Source organism: Rhinatrema bivittatum, chromosome 15 (genome assembly GCF_901001135.1).
Source record: "Rhinatrema bivittatum chromosome 15, aRhiBiv1.1, whole genome shotgun sequence".
NCBI lineage: Eukaryota > Metazoa > Chordata > Amphibia > Gymnophiona > Rhinatrematidae > Rhinatrema > Rhinatrema bivittatum.
The window spans coordinates 33,478,253-33,497,797 of NC_042629.1; the positions used below are offsets into that span (position 1 = coordinate 33,478,253).

The window sequence follows — 19,545 nt, forward strand, 5'->3', positions numbered from 1 at the left end:
TATTTACCACCGATTCAAACAAACCTGAAAAAAAATTCCTTACATAGATAAGCCACTTTGCCTGCTCCCACCCCCAGCAGTTCGGCGGCCTCTGGTGGGAGGGCGCAGACATGATTGACACTCATACCTACCCACACAGGTGTCTGTGTTGTGATTTGAAAGCCGCTGCGGAGGTCACTGTAGCCAATCAGGGGCGGGAAGACAGCCTGGGCAGGTTGGATCGGTGAATAGGCGGGGAGGCGGAGGGACGCGATCTGGTTTGATCTAGTTTTGGTGCATGGATATTAACTGCTTGCAAATGCTGCACTGCTCGGTCGCGTCTCTCACTCATACTCTGTTTGTAGGCTTGTAAGAGTTTTCGTTAGCTGACACTACCTTCTAGAATACTAAAAGAAGCAACACTACCCAGAAAATCAACATGCCTAAGAGAAAGGTAAGGGAGAGCGCTGCGTGCGATTCTATCATGCAGATGAAAAGCTCTCACAAAACCGCTGGTTGAAAAATAACAACCAGCTTCCCTTTTTAAGTAAAGATCCGACTTTCTGCTGGCCTCTCTTTTTAAAGGCCGTAGGTTACGAGGTATATTTTGTTTTGCAATTCAAGCTTGCATCCTTTCACTGCGAAAGAGTTACAAAGTGTCTCTTCTATTGTTGCTACTGGCGCTGCGTGCGCAGCTTATTCTCTCCTGATTAAAAACCACTAACCATCTACCTACAAAGGGACCAGAATCTCCTATCTTACTACTGCACTTTGCGGCTGTTTAAGCCCCTAATAACTGTTTTGTTATAGGAAATAGTAAATCTAAAACAAACGCGAGAGCGACATGTTGTGCAAATACCTTAAAAGATGCGCCTTATAGACAGCCCGCCATTTTTACGCGTATATGGATGAAAGGTTATTTTACGTTCAACGCTCGCTTTTGGTTCGTTTGTTTGGAAAGTGAAAAGAGGCGAGGAACTGGGGTTTTTTTTGTTTATTTTGTCTTATTTTGCATTCAATTCCCACGATAAATCGCCACTAACTAAGGCAGTAGAAGCGCTGGTAGCGCACACAGACAGCCGGTGTTCGCTTAGGCGCGTTTGTATACAAAAGTGGCAGGGAGGCAGCTTTCTTCCTCCGCTGCACGGTGGGTTCGACCCCTGCTGGTCTTGCCGGGCTTCTCCCCCCTCTGGTCGTGGTAGGAGAGCACAGTTCCGGGCTTCTAGAAGCTTCTGTAATTGATCGCGGAGGATCTCGGAGTCCCAAATTCGAACGGACGGCGGGAAGCGGTTGGGGGAGGGGAGGATAGTATGACGTCACGTAGCAACGCTGCGCGTGCGTAGTCAAAGCTATTTCACTCGCTAGTAGCGTACAAGATGTCTCTGGCTAAAAGACCATAGTTTTTTCTGAGATGCGCTTCTGTGACCTTCTAGATTAATTTTATGTATTGGATAGAATGGTTTTAAACTATTAGAAAATAGACAAACAAGTGTGGTGAGACTGACTTACTACAGTTACTTGTCGTTTGCTTTCTGGATCCTTTGCAAGTGACTTGAGGGAGAGGCACAGCTGTGGCTTGTAGGGCTGTAGCCAGACAGTTTTGGCACCTATGGCTAAATGAGAAAGTGAACTCTCAACTTGTATATAACATAGGACTCCACGAACTAGGAGACTTAACTATTAAATAAAAAATAACCTCTCTTAATATGGGATCAAGTCTAGAGTCCTATACTGAGAGGGATAGGACTCCCACTATGAAACTTGAACTTCTGGATCTGTGAAACATAACTCTGTATCTACAAACACCCCCCCCCCGGTGGTGACTGCAGAGCAGAACTAAAATATTTCCTATTAAAAGAAAAAAAAAAACCTTCAAATTCTGGTGTCATTTCATTACTAGCAAAACACTCCATTCTGTTCCAGACTTGGAGTTGCAAACAAAAAACAAACCCTGCAAGAAAACATTGAACCGTTCTAGCAATTCTGCCATACTATAACACTGACTCCTATGACTCAAAACTAGAGAGCAGCAAATGTAGCACTAGTTTTCAAAAAGGGCTTCAGGGATTTCTTGAGCAGTTTACAGACTAGTGAGTCTGGCTTGGATTATGAAAGGGATGTTGTACTTTACTAACCTGTTAGTTCTCTTTTCACATGCTTCAAATATACTATAAACTAGAAATATTTGGATTTCCAGAGGACATGTGATAAAATCTCCTTCCTAAGAAATTCCTCAGGAAACGTTACAATTTGAATTGGTAATTGGTTAAGACAGGAAACAAAGAATAAGACTTAATGGTCAGTTTTCTTAGTGGAGAAAACTGACCACCAAGATCTGTCTGATAATCAATTCTGTTAAGATCTATAAAATGGAGCAATCAAATTTAAAGATTAAATACAAATATTCAGATTGTGAGGAATTGCAGAAGGACTTTGTCAAACTAGAAAACTGGGCATCTAAATGGCAGATGAAATTTAATGTGGACAAATGCAAAGTGATACACACAGGGAAAATAACCTTGATTTTAGATATAGGATAATGCTTTCTGCATTAATAGTAAAACACAGGAAAAAAAACATTTTTAGATGGTATGTTGAAATCTTCGGCTTATTGTGCTGAAGTGGTAAAAAAAGCCAGTAGAATGCTAGGAATTATTTGTAAATGAACGAATAACATCAAGATGCCTTTAGTATGGATCATTGGCATGGCTGCACATTGAGTATTGTGTGCATTTCTGGTCTTTTTTGATGGGATAACACCCCATTTAAACTTTTGAAGATTAGCCCTAGCCCATTTAGCCTATCAGGCTTGTTGAAGATTTTTGAGCTCTACAAAATCCCACATGACATGGAACAGGTTAAATTATGAACAGGTTGTTACCCTTTTAGATAATACTGTGACACTTGTTTAAGCTGCGGGAGTATGTTTAAACACCTTGGAGAACTTTTTTTTTTTTTTCACTCAAACACACAGTCAAGCTGTGGAATTGGTTGCTGGATGATGTGGTCAAAATAATAGCATAGATTTAGAAAGGGTTTGGACAAGTCCATAGTTACTAACTGTGGGTCTTGTCCTATGGAATTAGCAACAAAAAACTGGATCTATTTTTAGGGATTGGCCACTGTCAGAGAAGATGTTGGTCTCGATGGACTGTTTTGGTCTGACCCAGCATGGCACTACTTATGTTCTTAGAACACCAATACACCTACCTATTTGGGGAGGGGGAGATTCACAGACTGCTATAGACCCCTCCACAGAAACTAGTTACTAGTTAACTTCTGTCACCAAAAGTAAAACACCCAGAAACAATTGAAAAGGAAACACAGAGATACTAGACTCTGAAAGCAATGTAGTACTGCAGTCACGTTTCCTCTGATGCAAAGACAAATATTTTAAACATTTTATTACCTGTATTGCTAGAGATGCTTGAGGTGCAGAACTAGAAAAGTTAAGATAAACTAGTATGTCATTGGATTAAAAGTCTACAGCACAAAACAATCTTAACAGGCACATCAAAGCAGATTAACTTAAAATAAAATGATTTATCTTGTTAACTTATCCACTGCAAGGAAATTCAAAACATTGGGCTGGTTTGGCTAATTCTCCATGAATCCAACTTTTACAGAAAGGTTGGATTCATGGAATGCCTTCCTGGAAGAGTGAAGATGAGGACAGTGATGGACTTCAAAAGGGCATGGGATAAATAAAGAAGATCCCTAATGGCTAAAGTTTGGAAATGAAGAAAAGGGGGTAACCTGCACAGAGTGGCAGTTGCTACCCTAAAAAAAAAGAGGAAAAAAACTTGAATGATTCTTTCTGCTGTCATTTTTACTACATTACTATACCTTCTGTTCCTGTACACACATTTCCATTCATCTCTCAACACCCATCTCACTTATAGCCAACCATCAATCTCTCATACCCATGCACACATGCTCCCAGTCCCCTTATCACACCTCCCTGTTACGTTGCTAGCTGTCTACCTGTACATCTGGTGTCATAGCACAACGGGGACAGGAATAGAGTGCACATACTCTTGGCATCTGCATGTGCCTGCTGCGTCTGAGGGGGAAAGCACTCAAACGAGAGAGAGTGAGTCTCCTGGAAGATCAAGGAGTCTTGGGTTGCTCCCCTCTCCAAACTATCCAAATCTGAATTCCACTTCTTCTCTTTCCTGAGTCCCTAATCCCCCCAACTCCTGTCTGCTCATGAGATCTTTCCTCTCTGTTCCCCAAATAACTTTGCCTTGAGCCCCCTTCCTTTCTCCTTGCTTGCTAGCAGTCCAGTCCCAGCTGGCTGTAGAGGTAGAAGCCAAGGCACATTGCTCAGCTGCTCCTTTCACCAGTGCCTCTCCTATTCATGTGCAGCTGTTTGAACTGCAGTGAGTGGTGCTCTGTATAAAACTCTGGAGCACAACACAGTTCAGACTGCTGTGCGTGGGCAGTAAAGGCACTGGTGAAAGGAACTGCTTAGAGATGCACTTAGGCTGCCAACTTTGACTGGTTTGTTGGAGATGGGAGGCAGCTGAGAGGTGCTGACACTTGGGGCAAACTTGTTTTAAGGGGTGCTTGCTGTCCCTGCCACTCTTCTGGCAACACCTATGCCTTGAGTGTGCACTCATGCAGTGCTTGCTCTTGCTTCCTTGAATAAGAATTGCGTGCGGTGCCTATGGCTGTAGCTATATTGGCCATAAGCTTTTTATGGCTCTGGTGGTTTTGGCAAATATGATTTTTCTATATTAATGTTATGACTAGCTTTGTTTAATTTTCCTCTAACCAGGTCAATTCATCTGATGCTAGTGATGTAAAGGATGAGGTAAGAGTTGGTCTATTATCTAAGAATCCCTCTTTATTTTAATTTTCAGAATAAATCATTTGGTATTTTTCTTTTTAGCCCAAGAGAAGATCAGCCCGATTATCAGCTGTAAGTACAATGATCTTATGTTTTAATAACTTTATTTCAAATCTGTTTTATTAAAGCAGTAGTAAGACCAAGCATAGTGCATAACGTGTTCTTTTACATATTGTGCATCAACATTCAAAAATGATAAACCATGAAACTCTTCCTTCCCACCAACCCCATCCTCAAGAATACATTCTGTAACACACAGGCCAGTTTTAAAAAGCGCACTTATCGGCACACAAGTAGAGAACACCAATTCTAATTCATGTGCAAGTATGACTTTAAAATATATCTTCTGCGCGTAAGGATGCTAATTTTAAGAAGTTACTTGAGCAAACCAATTTGCTGGCTTTTAATGCACGTATTTAAACAGATTTTAAAATGTGCTCGGGACATTTCCAGTTTTTCCAACTAGCCCACCAGTTTGACCTCTCTGGTTCTTCATCCTGCATACCCCCCAGTTGATCTGGATCCCTCACCCTGTCCTGTGAGACCTACAGACTTGCCCCTCAGGAGCAGTAGTAAAGTTACACGGCTAATAAGCCACTGCAGCTTCCGGCTTTGAAACATAGTTACGTGTGTAGGTGTTGGGCCTGCCCCCTTATTTTTGGTGCACGCATGGGTCTATGCATGCATAAATCAGTTTTTTAAAATCCGTGTTGTGTGTGCGGCCCATATGCATGTATGTGGCCACTTTTGCATGAACAGCGCTTCTAAAATAGACCTCTTACTGAGCAAATATAAAAACATAAAATCTGAAATAAGAAGACATAACAAAAATCATAGCGATCAAGCTGTAAGTCAATCATAATAAGGCTATGGGCTCTCTAGGGCAAGGACTGGAATATAGGGAGACCAACATTGACTGACTAAAAACTTTTTTTTTTTTTTTTTTAAATCTTCAAATTTAACACATTTTTCCATAACAATTAAATGCATTCTTCCACTGTAACAGGTTCTGGAGATATCCAGGAGTTCAGAATAGATGCCTTTGCCAAAATCCACACTTAGCCACACCACCTGAAATTTAATTGCCCCTTCCCCCCCCCTTATCAAAAAGAAGAGCTTCTGGGATCAAAAGAAAATCCAAACCCAAAAGATCACAAGTCCAAAAATGATGCCTCGGAGTCCCCACTGTCACATTTAATACGGTGCTGGAAAGCAAAGCTAAAAAAAAATGTCTGAGAAATGGAAATGCATAGGGAGCTTGTACTGAATTTCTTCTCTTAACAGTTTTGGTATTGGTCAGGCAGCAGCTGTCCCCTAACTCGTTATTCCATTTATCAACAAGGTATTGGATTTGACAAGCTAGCAACCTTTTGATAAAGAGGCATAAAATAGTGTGGTTTTCTTCCCTCCGTATCTATTAAATAAGATATCTGTCTGGTGTCTCCTTTAAAACACAGTAAATGATGGCAGATAAAAGACCAAAATGACCCATCCAGTTTGCCCTGTTGACATTTGTCTGTTTTGTGTAGATGCACAGAGGAGTGTTACAGGCCCCACCCGATGAACGCTTCAAATTTAAGCACTAACAATTAGCATTTAATTACTTTAACTTCACTTGTATTTTCTTGCAGAAGCCAACACCACCAAAACCTGAACCGAAGCCAAAGAAGTCAGCTGTAAAAGTGAGTGTGTGCAAGTTCTAAGTTTTTTTTTTTTTTTTTTTTTTTTAATAATTCCTTTCGTGTCATCTAAAAGTGACAAGTTAGGAGTGTGATTGTAACTTTAGTGTTAAGTGTATGAGTGCTCGTGCAAGTTTAGTTGAAGAAAAAACTTGCAAGAGGTAACTAGTAGGAAAAACTAGGCATGGTCTATGAAATATTAAGTATATATGCTTTTCTGACCACCATTTTAAAATTTGGGGCAGGGCCTCACATGATGATCTTAGTGTAATGGTTCAAGTATTTTCTGAGGACAAGCAAGATGTTAGTCCTCGCACTTGGATGACCTCAGATGGAGCCCCAACATGGAAAACTTATGTCAAAGTTTCTAGAACCTTGACTTGCCACACTGAGCATGCCCATCATGCTTTATACCACATGTCCACACGGGGTCCCTCTTTAGGCTCTCTTTCCAAGGAGCTGCAGCATCATGGTTTGAGCTCGCTCTCTTCTGGTCTCTCTGGCTTTTTCTGGAAACCTTTTTTCCTTTTTTGCTGTTCTCCCTGTAGCATTCCTAGTTAAATCAAAAACCCTTATTGGAAAGTTTGCTTTTGTGGTTGATTCCCCACAGAGATGGTGCTTTGGTGCCCACTAGCCACAGATGCCAGTCACCATCAATTTTGATCTTGCCTCCCGTTTATTTCATCCCTTCATGGTGATTGAGATCACTGCAGGGGTATTTCTGGGGTGACGTCAGCTTTGAAACCTGACTCAGTCTCAAACTGCTAGCAGGGGAGCGCATAACCCGTTGGTCCTGAGCCCATTTTCCTACACTTAGAAAAACAAAATTATCAGGTAAGTAATTCCTCCATTTGTGAGTTTTAATTGTGGTTTAAAATATTTATTGGAATTGTATTTTGGTTGTCAATTTAGCGTTCAACAAGGTTTTACTTAAGTATTTTCTCCCTTATATTCTGTGGGTTTTTGTAATGACTGCAGCAATGACTCTCTTCGCTTGCAGGAGAAAAGTGAAGATAAGAAGGTTCAAACGAAAGGAAAGAAGGGAGCAAAAGGTAAACAGTCTGAAGAGGCCAACAAAGATGCTAAGGAAGACTTGCCTTCGGAAAACGGGGACACTAAAAGTGATGAGGTCAGCGTGGCTTTTTTTCTTATTTCCCTCATGATAGGCCTGTTCCCTCCTCCCCCCCATCCCCACAATAGCTTGATCTGGCACTTTGTCGATAAGGAGGGCTGAATTAATTGATCTGTGGGAGATGTTATCAACAGGCAGCACTGACTGGATCTCTTTCCACTAGTAAAGCTTGGCATGTGTGGGAGTTCTCGCTTGGGCGTTTCCTCAGTCGTTTAGCATGGACAGTTACTCTACAATTTTCATCTCCTCATAATTTTTCTCATTTAAATGATCCACAGCAGCATTTTTCAGTGATACCTGACTGAGAGAATTACTGGAAAAAGACATTTGTTCCCATGGCTTTGAAGCCAGGAAGCTGCTTGAGCTCCGAGGGAATGGTTCTTGATGCCCACCAAAGGCTGCCGACCACCAATATATGCTGACTAGATAGCTTGTCGAAAACGTTGTTGACTCCGGAAACAGCTTCTGGTGGAACTGAAGGTCCTAGTCGCCCGCGGTCGCTCCTCCAGCAGCTTATGCACCTTATTCTCACCAAGGGACTTGATGATCTGATCCAGATCATCTCCAAAGAGTAATTTCCCTTTGATGCATCTTGGAGGAGAAATCCGCCGACCAGTTGCGGAGCCAGAGGAGGCATCTGGCTGAGACTGCTGAAACCATAGATCTGGCTAGAACTCTGAGAAGGTCATAGAGCATCTGCCCCATATGCGATCATGGCCTCCAGGTGGTCTGCCTGTTGCACTTCTTCAGGAGGCAGATCCTGTGTACTGAGAAGCTGTTGGACTCATCGGAGGCCTGCTCATTGCGTGAGGGAGCTACAGATCACCGCTCGGATGCCCAGAGTAGACACCTTGAACACTCTCTTAAGATACACTTCAAGCTTTCTATCCTGCAGATCTCAGAGCAGCACCTCCTGTCACCGGAATGGTTGTTCTTTTCGTCACCGCAGATACAGCCGCATCCACTTTGGGGAACCTTGAGGAGCTCCAGAAATTTCTCTGGGGGAGAGGGTATAGCTCTGCCCACCTTAAGGGAGGCTTCAGGGGAATACCATTCCCTGGACAATAATTGAAGTAGTGTAGGATGAGAAGGAAAAGACCTTGTCGGTGGACATAGACCTGCCAGCACAGTCATTCCCACCACCCCCCCCCCCCCCTTTGCCGGTGGAGTAGGCCCTGGAGGGTCCTGTGGCACCTCAATATCAAATTCCTGCAGGACATATGGGATGAGAGGGTCCAACTCATCCCTCTGGAAGAGGCGCAGTACTCGAGGATCATCCCCTTCCATCTGAGCTATAGGAGAGGGCTCATCTGGGTCTGGAAGAGGGCCCTGGGGAAGAGGATTCAAACTCTCAGGAGGATGATGGACCACTCAGAACCTGGAAGCACCTGGGGGAGCCCCTGCTTCTGGGGCCCCTACTCGCTGAGGGTGCCCCATAGGACCTGGGGGATCAGCCATCCTGCTCACCTTAGGAGGAGACCCTAATGCTGGATCCTGCTGCTGACCCTATCTGGCCAGATAGGCATTATGTAGTAACAGCACAAAGTCTGTCAAAAGGAGGTGGTCCTGAGGAAGGCACCGAGGGGAGGTCCCCTGCAGTTGGACAAGGGTCCAGAGGAATGACAGGCGTCAGAATTGGTGGTAACTGTGAAGAACCGGAGTCGGGATCCTCTCCTGGCTGCGCAGGGGCAGTCGGCTCAGAATCCAAGATGGCCACCGTTCCCACGCTGGGCAGGATCGAGGCTGTCCTCTGTACCTCAAGGCATGCCTGACAGCGTGAGCCTGTTCGTCCTGCCGGCCGTGAGGGACCCTACCCACCAGGGAGGCATCTCACGCAGATCCCCTCGTGGCAGAGCCGCGAACCGGGCTCTCCGCATGCACAGCACCTCGAGGACCGCAGCATGGGGACAGGGGTGGGGCAGCCCACGAATCAGATGATGAGTAGCTGCGAGGGGCAGGTACAAATCCTCTGCTTCAGCACTACTCCTCTCTGACCTGCATTGGGTGGCTTTTTTTTTTTTTTTTTTTTTTGAAACAATATCACGTCTGAGGAAGCTGCCCCGAGGCAATCCGCTTCTAGGACAGCGGATCGGAGGAATGGGGGAGAAGTTGGACCACCAACTTGCACCCTGGAGAGACTGACACAGAAATCTAACCTGCAAAGTTATAAAAGTATCACAACTTACCCCCACAAGGCATATACAATAAGGGGAACTGTAAACAGCTCTGCCTGCAAGTTAGATTGCTTGACCCTAGGCAAGGATCTGAAATTTTTTATTAAATTTTTTTTTTAAACTATACTCTGTTAACCTTGATCCAGCTAAGAAATTAGATAAGATTACTAAAATCTAGCTTTCCAGAAATCTTAGTGGGGAACTAAAGTTCAGCCACTCTCATCTGCTGGAGTCAGAAGAATACTGAAGGGTAACAATGGGAGCACCCTTCGAAGTTTTCTGACTCCATCTGCTGGAAGGGGGACATAACCCACTGTCTGGACTGATCCGGGTATGTACAGGGAACAAAGAATTTGAATATTCCCTTATCTGGATGATTGGTTACTAGTAGCTGTGGCAAAGGACACTCTCTCTCTCCTGTTGCATACTCTAATGATTTATTGGCCTCACTTCCTGGGTTTTCACAACTATGAGAAATCTATTCTACAGCCCACACAACTTCAATTTATTGGAGCTCAAATAGATACTGCATTGACAAGAGCTCTCCTCTCCCAGTACTCGACAAAATAGTGAAGATGTTACTAAAGTCACCCACAACAGCCTGCCGCATGCTAGCGTTCTTAGGACACCTAGCAGTAGCTATTCAGGTAGTTCCATTAACACGCTTGCATATGTCATCTTCAGTGGACACGAAGGCCAATGGAACTAGCTTCACCAATCACTTTATTCCATGGTTGTCATAATCACAGAAACGAAACAGATTTGTTACAGAATGTGGCATTCCTCCAGCCTGTCCCACTCCAAGTAAAAATACCTTCACCTTTCGGCTGAGGAGCCCACCCAAGGTGTCTGCTCATTTCAAGAGCAGCAACTACAAATGAACTGAGGGCAATGCTTTAGCGGCATTTAAACACGTTCTACGAAGGGAAAAACAATGATTTAAACGGACAATCAAGGTGCAATGTTTTATATCAACAAATAAGGAATGGGTTCATGGATCCTGTGTCAAGAAACCCTGCTCATCTGGCAATGGGCAATGCAAAGCTACAAGCAACATACTTGCCTGGTATAGCAAACACTATGATAGACAGACTCTGCAGGATTTTCCAGCCACATGACTAGAACCTGACAATCTACTGCCAATTGCCTTTTCAGGCTCTGGGAACAACCATGGATTGACTTCTTTGCAACAGAAAGCTAAATTGATTCTGTACCTTCTGTCCCAGCACTCTCAAGCTTTAAAAAGACACAATCCTAATTCCATGGACCACAGGCCTTGTGTAAGCCTTTCCTCCAATACATCTTGCATCAAAGACTGTGTAGAAGTTAATGTGCAACCAGGCCATGAAGATACTAATCACATTGGTATGGCCAAGATAACTGTGGTATTCCTATTTAGTACAATCCCAGACTGACAGTTTTTATGGGGAAGACTAACACGTCTAACCCAAGTCAGCTCGTTGCACCTGATGATGACTAGCACTGATTCTTAACTTGTTTGTCCTAGCACAGTGATCTCTATCAGACCCTATACAAGAGATCCTTTTCTCAGTTAAAAAAAAAAAAAAAAATCCATGAGATGCACTTATTCTTTCAAATGGAAACGTTACGCAGAATGATATACCTAGCATAGCCTAAATCCCTTTAGTTGCGAACCTCTGCATTTACTATCTTAATCTCTCCCAATCTGTATTGGTACACCTTGGTGCTAGAAAATGGAGCACTTATTTCCATGCATCTCCTAGCCTCCAGATTCATGACGGGAGTCCTACATTTGCACCCACTGGTTTGAAAGCCACCAGTGCCTTGGGGCATCAACATAGTTCTTACTTCACTAAATGAAAGTGCCTTTTGAACCTCTGGAAACTGCATCTCTCAAATACTTAACATGGAAAGTTCTTTTTCTAGTAGCAGTTACCTCTTCTTGAAGACTCTCTGAACTGCAGGCTTTAGTCCATTGCCTACCTTATATGCAACTTTTCTGCAATTTTTCCACAATAAGTTAGTTCTCAGGGGGGGTGTGCACTCAAAAGTGGTATCTGCCTTTAATCTAAACCATCTCTAAGCTAGTAGAGCTTTGAGCTCTACTGAGCATGTGTGGAAGTTCCCATGCAGGTATTGCTTAGTCTCTTCAAGTCTGTCCAAAGTCACTAGAATAGGTAAGTCTGCTATTTAGGGAGAGAAGGGCAGGTATCTCATGGCTAATTCATCCTACTACCTACAGAACACATTGTTTATGGTAAAAAAAAAAATTTGCTTTTTTCAAAATTTATACACAGTTAAAATTAGCCATCTGTGGGGAGTCCTAAGCTTAGGGTTGAAGAGTAGCATATCAGAGCAACCCAGACTTTACCATGAAAAGCAGACTATATGCAAACTGTGTGGTGCAAGATGTTTGTCCCCTTCCCATGCTGTCTGCAGAAGCGATATGCACACAAATGACAGGGTATCTCCCTAAATTGAGAGCGGCCAGCCGCTGTGTGGCAGCGTTGAGTGCAATTTGATAATGTTCATTTAGCCATAGGTGCTACCAATCTGTTGGGATCATATGAGGGGGAAAAAAAAAAGATAGTGACTTTTCTGCAGACGCTTTTTATGTTTGTACTACAGAGTTTGTTTGCAGTCTAACTTGTAACAAGTTTTGGAAAGAGAGTCAAGAGCACAAAACACCATTTATGAAAAACAAACTTGCTTTCCCAATAAAAATTAAGACCCAGTCTTTTGCTTTTATCTGGGTCCTAGAATTATAGAGAATAAATTGTCCAACCTCATGGACAGAGGGGAGAGTCTTGGATTAAAACAGATTTTCAGAAAATTCTAATTTCCTGAACATACCCAGATCAGTCCAGAAAAGTGGGTTGTGTATCCCTACCAGCACATGGAGTCAGAGAGCAAAACTTTGGGCACCTCTGAAGCTCCTCCCTCGACTCCAGGCTTGTGAGTTTATAAAGCTTAAAAAAAAAAAAAAAGTGTATGTATACATATACAAGAGTGCCACCTGCAGTCCCTCAGTATTTTTCTGACTCCAGCAGTTGGTAGTTGTGCACTCCTGCAGTCTTATTCTTTCAGTTAGTTTAGGGAGATAGGAATTTTCTTTTTTTATTTTCCTTTCTTCGGCTGCTTCCTGAGGTGTTAAGCACCTTCATGGGCCATCCCTCATCAGAAGCCGGGGGTTGGGGAGGTTGGACACCCCTGACTTGGGTCTCGCCCGCTCCAGTTCGGTGGTTGGAGGCCAGGGGCTCACACGGCGTCACTGCATCTGAGGTAAGGAGTTGGGGGGGGGGGGGGGGGTGTCTCTCCCCCCGTGTATTTCCTCTGCTCCCGGGCTCCGGGCTGTCTGGTGAGGAAGGGGGTGGTGTTTATCGGCAGTCACAGTCCTTGCTCTACTCGGCCCCGTCACAGGTAGTGAAATTTTGGGCCTGCCGGCAAAACTTTCCTAGCACCACCGAAGCGCACGCTTTCATCGGAGCCAGCTGGCCTCTGCATTTTTTTCACCACGTGACAGCGCAGACTTAGAGATGGCGCCCCGGACCAAATCGGCACCCTGCTGTGCCTGTGGAGCGTGCGGTCAGCCTCTTGATGCATTTTCTCTTTGCCCTGACTGTTCCTCGGGCCGGGAGGGCTTGTCAGGAATCACTCCCTCTGCCATGGGGGGGGGGGGGGGGGGGATTCCCCTCCCGTATTAGTCCCCATGGGGGAAGATCCTCCATTGGGGATGAGCTGTATGGAACCAGATGCTTTTACTGGGGCAGAGGATGAGCCGGAAGGTTTTTTCTCCACAATTTATTCTTATGTACCAAGCCTTCCTGGCTATGAGGCAGGCTCAGGAGACCCGGACAGCCGTTGGATATTTTGGAGCTGGCTCCAATGAGGGGCAAGTCCATGGATACCCAGCAACCTTTGGTACGACAGCCTCACCCTGTGGAGAGCTCTCCCAGGGGCCCTCAAGGGCCGAACCCAATCTTGGGACCAGTGCCGGGACCGGCGCCATATCCAGATGCAGATCCGGACCTGACCCCGGATTTGGGAGATATCCCACACGATGACCCAGATGGGGATGACCCTCCGTCTGCAGAGGGTGATGACCCCAGTGTGGTTCGCCTGTTCAAGCGCGACAAGCTACACCCCCTTATTCCGCAGGTTTTAGACATGTAGGGGGTTAAAGTTTTGCAAGAGGAATCGGATAATGAAGGGGTTAATCTGGTGCTCAATGGTATTTGGGGACAGACTTCTTCCTTCCCTTTGCCCAAAAAAGGTCCGCAAGCTGGTAACTCGTGAGTGGGACGCCTCTGATGCGGAGCTCAAAGTTGGCAGGACTATGGCCAAGCTTTTATCCCCCTATTGTCAGATGTTTTGGACCTCCTCAAGATTCCGAAGATGGATGCGGCAGTTTCAGCGGTTACAAAGACTACCATTCCGGTGACTGGCGCTGCGGCCTTGAAGGACATGCAGGACCGCAAACTGGAGATCCAGTTGAAGTGGGTCTTTGAGGTGGCTGCCCTGGGCCTCAGAGCGGTGGTCTGCGCCAGCCTTATGCAAAGGGCTCGCCTTTGCTGGGTGCAGGAGGCAGCGCCCGGCTCGGGGGGCCGCAGGTGGTGGTCCGTTGCAGACTGCGTGCTTGGAAGCGGGCGTTGCACGTGTGGCGGACACGCTCTATGATCTGGTGCGCACGTCGGCACGTAGCATGGTGTCCATAGTATCAGCGCGTTAGACTCCTTTGGTTGCGGAACTGGGCAGCGGATTTGTCCTCAAATTCCCGACTCTGTAACCTCCCTTTTAAGGGCAAGCTCCTATTCGGGGAGGAACTCGACCAATTGGTTAAGCTGCTCGGGGAGTCCAAAGGCAATTGCCTGCCGGAGGATAGGCGATCCTCCAAGAAGGTGTTTCCTCCTTGGCCCCGTTACGGGGATACGTGCCGTTTTCGAACTGGCAGATACGCCTCTTCTTCTGGATCTAAACAGACTCCGGGACGCCAACAGTCCTTTCGCGGGGGGTCGTCGCCCCGGGCGGTATATGGGAAATCTCGGGACAGGAGGAGGCAAACCCTCCCAATGAAGCCACGAGCACCCATTCTGTCGTCGAAGATGTCTGAGGCAGATTATCCAACTTTTACACGAAATGGGAAAGGATTACCTCTGTTCGCTGGGTCTTGGAAGTGATCAGAGACGGCTACGCCTTGGAGTTCTCTCGTCCAGTTCGAGAGGCCTTCGTGGAATCTCATGTGTCCTCCCACAGCAAGCGCGAAGCAGTTCAGGACACTCTGCAACGCCTACTCAAGCTGCAGGCCATTGTCCCAGTTCCGGAGACCGAGCGGGGCTGGGGCAGGTACTCTGTGTACTTTATGGTTCCCAAGAAGGAGGGCACCTTTCGTCCCATCCTGTATCCACAGAAGGTGTCAACATTTCCAGTTTCGCTCTCTTCCCTTCGGACTCACTACAGCGCCTCGTACATTTACCAAAGTCATGGTGGTGGCTGCCTGCCTTCCGGCGAGAGGGAATTTTAGTCCACCCATACCTGGATGACTGGTTGATCCGGGCGAAGTCTTGGGAAGACTGCAAGAGGTTGGTCTGCAGAGTGCAGCTCACGTTGCAGTCGCTCGGCTGGATAATAAATGTGCAAAGAGTCACTTGGAGCCTACCCAAAGGCTTGTATATTTGGGAGCACTGTTCGATACCTTTCAGGGCAAGGTGTTTCTGGCAGCAAACAGGACCAGATCCACACCTTACTTCAGAGGAAGGACCCCACAGTGTGGCATCATTTACAAGTCCTGGGATCGATGGCCTCCACCTTGGATTTGGTCCCGTGGGCGTTTGCTCGCTTATGACCGTTGCAGCAAGCACTGTTGTCACGGTGGAGTCTGGTGTCGGAGCAATTCCACTTGCCCATGCCACTGCTTCATGGTGGCTGTCTCCCGACAGTTTGGGTTGGGGAGTGGATCTGGACCCTCCAAATTGGGTGGTGGTTTCCACCGACGCCAGTCTCTCCGGTTGGGGAGCAGTCTGTAGGCAGACACACACAGGAGCTTTGGTCACAGACTGAAAGATCCTGGTCCATCAATCAGCTCAAGACGAGGGCAGTTCATCTGGCCCTCCAGGCATTCCTACCCTTGATCGAAAACAGGATGGTGCGGGTATTATCCGACAATGCGGCGATGGTGGCTTACACCAACCGTCAAGGAGGAACAGGAAGTCCCGCAGTGGCGCTCGAAGCGCCTCTCTTGTTTGCCTGGGCAGAGCGTTATCTCCGAGGGATTGCCGCTTCACATGTTGCCGGAGTGGAGAATGTTCAAGCGGACTTTCTCAGCAGGCAACAACTCGACCCAGGGGAGTGGGAGTTGTCGGCCGAAGCCTGGAACCTCATTTACGCCAGGTGGGACGTGCCACAATTGGAGCTTTTGGCGACTTGGGCCAATGCAAAGACCGAACGCTTCTTCAGTCAGTGCCGGGTGTAGGGCTCTGTCTCGACGTGCTGGTGTGTCCGTGGCCCACGGGAATTCTTCTGTATGCCTTCCCTCCCTGGCCCCTCATCAGTCGCCTCCTCTGACTAATAAAGATCCATCCCGGCAAGGTAGTGCTAGTGGCTCCAGAGTGGCCACATCGCCCGTGGTTCGCAGATCTGGTTAGTATGGCTCTGGAGGGACCCCTGCACCTCACCCACATTCCGTGGCTGCTGCGACAAGGACCCATATATTCAGATCAGGAGGATTGCTGCTTCTCTCTCACGGCTTGGCTTTTGAGAGGAGACGTTAACTTGTTCTGAATATCCCTTCAAACGTAATCTCCACCTTGCTTCAAGCGCGACTTCCATCCACTTCCATGGCGTACGTTAGGGTTTGGAAGCTTTTTGAGACTTGGTGTCTCCAGCGCTCATATCTGTTGGCCGTAGATGTTCCCGTGGTGTTGGACTTCTTGCAGCAGGGGCTGGCTAAGGGGTTGGCCTTCAGTTCCCTCCGGGTCCAGGTGGTGGCCTTGGGAGCCCTGCGGGGCAAGTTTCAGGGCTCTTCACTGGCGGTTCACCCAGATATTGCTCAGTTCCTCAAAGGGATCAAGCATTTGCGTCCTCCAGTGCGGCTGGTATGTCCAGATTGGAATTTGAAGTTGGTACTTCGTGTCCTTTGTGGAGCACTCTTTGAACCTCTTCATCAAGCTTCCATTAAGGATCTGACTTTAAAGGCAGTTTTCTTGGTGGCCATTTGTTCGGCGCGACTAATTTCGGAATTACAAGCATTATAGTGTCGCGATCCCTTTCTTCGGATTTATGATAGGGTATCATTGCGCACGGTGCCGTCATTCGTCCCCAAGGTGGTGGTCTCCTTCTATGTTAATCAGACAGTGGAACTTCCAGGGTTCTCGCAGTGGTCCCGGGATTCAGCTACTGAGAGGGATCTTCATCTTTTGGATGAGCAGCGCATTTTATTATGCTATCTGGAGGTTACCAATGACTTCCGTCGTTCAGATCATCTCCTTTATTCTATTCGGTGGACCGAAGAGAGGGGACAAGTCTTCGAAAATGACCATTTCCCACTGGATTAAAGAAGCTATCTGTTCATTCTATATAGCCTGAGGGCGTCAACTGCCGGTTGGGCTATGTGCTCATTCCACCAGGGCACAGTCTACTTCCTGGGCTGAATGTCGTTTGTCGCCCCAGGAGATTTGCAGAGCGGCAGTGTGGTCTTCTCTTCACATTTTCACTAAGCATTATCGGTTGGATGTTAATGCTTCTGAACATTCGTCCTTTGAGTGTGTCCTGCGCACGGGTCTTTCGGCTTCCTGCCCAGTGTAGGGTGGCTTGGGTACATCCCACTTTTCTGGACTGATCTGGGTATGTTTAGGAAATGAAAATTGGTTCTTACCTGCTAATTTTCGTTCCTGTAATACCATAGATCAGTCCAGAGGCCCATCCCTTACTTCAGAATCCAAAAGACTGCCGTGGCTAAGTTTCCTATTCATTCATGAGCTCCATTTGCAGACATGTTTGAAGGAGCAGATTTATTAGTTTTGGGGGGCAAATTGGTTGAGTTTGGTTGGGTTTCAAACACCCCCCCCCCCTTTTGCCCGTTCTTTTGTAGTGTGAGCTTGGGTACAGGCCAATACTGAGGGACTGCAGGTGGCACTCTTTTGTGTGTGTGTATATAGCAGTGCCCAAAGTTTTGCTCTCTGACTCCATCTGCTGGTAGGGATACACAGCCCACTTTTCTGGACTGATCTGTGCTTTTACAGGAATGAAAATTAGCAGGTAAGAACAAACTTTCATGTATAGGGCCTTTTTTTAGATGTCTGCAAACAGCTTACAGGATTTGGGTATGCTGAAATCAAATGTTTGTTAGTTTTTGTATTGATATGTTCAAGGACTGTTTGTGTGTGGTTTTCTGCATTCCTGAAATGTTTTCTTGTCCTTTTTTCTGTAGGTTCCAACTTCTGATGGAGGAGATAAGGAAGCAAAGTCAGAATAGCACAGCATCTTGTACCAGGTCTTCATCCATGGTTCCTATACCTCCCTTGTACAATTCAGAGGAATATTTTTATCAACTATTTTGTAAATGCAAGTTTTTTTAGTTGTTTTAATTTTAGGAAACAGTTTTAAAATGGGGAAGTCTTGCCACCTGATCCCTTTTTTATTTAGAGATTTCTGTACTTGTGACTTGGAAATCATGTACTGGTTGTCAATTTTCTGTACAACCACATTTAATGGAATGTTGTAAGGCGGCAAGCTAATTTTATTTTCTTTTAAATTGTGTGGACTCTTAACATTCCATAGACTGCAAGATTTTTATATCCTAAGCATAACACTTTTTTCAAAAGTTGGGATTCGTAATCATGATTTTTGAAAGTGTCTTAACACAATTGGCTTTTTAGTTGCCCTCATTTGTATTGAACTTTCACCCTAAATTCTTCCCTGGTGTGGATTGCTCTTGGAATTGTGTACTGTCCTTACATCTTTTGGTAGTGATTATCTTATTTTGTCAAGTACTGTGAAAGATTGGACCTTTTTTGTCAGGTGTATGTAGTAAGTGTGATATTGCAGAGCAATTGGGACTTCTGACAACTATGGACATAACTGAGATACTGGTACGTCATGGTGTGTGTGGTTTTTTTTTTGGGATTTATTTTTATTTAAGACTGGTTTGTCTACAGACTTTTTAAAGTTTGAAGGTTACTGGAATAATGGTTTAGAAATGGAAATCTGTAACTCATTTATTTTTAAGATTTTAAGTGTTCTAGAGTAAAAAAAAAAAAATGTACAAATTGTTCATAGTGTCTGTGTACTTATCACCAAAAAAAAAAAAACAATAAAATCTTGGTTATAAAAACTTTGGAATCATGGCCTGTGAAATCCTTCATATGGAAAAATGTACTGTTTTTTTTAATAGCCCTGTTTAATTTTTGTAGAATGGTCCTGCATTACTAGTTAAGAATTGTACATTTTTATCTCATTTATGAAATGAGTCATAAGGCAAGCTGGCTCACACAGCTTAGTAAAAGGACATGTATTATGGTATCAACAAATCCTTGTGCACTATAGTTTATGGTAGGGGTTCTCAGAACACAGGTAGGTAGTCAGGTTTTCAGAATATCTATACTGAATGAGATGGATTTACATGCAACTCTACCTCATGCATATTCATTGTGGATATCCTGAACACCTTGTCTGGTTTATGGCATCGTATATAATTTTGGGCCTGGCAGTTTCCTGCTACTTAAGCATTCAGCTTAACTGAAACTATTGGGC

At 45.3% G+C, this 19,545-nt stretch overlaps 1 protein-coding gene across 1 annotated transcript; it reads left to right on the top strand.

The window, feature by feature from the left end:
* The first annotated feature begins 190 nt into the window (after positions 1–190).
* On the top strand, positions 191–19,115 carry HMGN1 (high mobility group nucleosome binding domain 1). Its single transcript, XM_029578264.1, has 6 exons — positions 191–433; positions 4,760–4,795; positions 4,874–4,903; positions 6,463–6,513; positions 7,511–7,639; positions 18,224–19,115. The coding sequence occupies exons 1-6, from the start codon at positions 419–421 to the stop codon at positions 18,266–18,268; spliced, it is 306 nt and encodes a 101-aa protein (XP_029434124.1). The 5' UTR covers positions 191–418; the 3' UTR covers positions 18,269–19,115.
* The last annotated feature ends 430 nt before the right edge of the window (positions 19,116–19,545 follow it).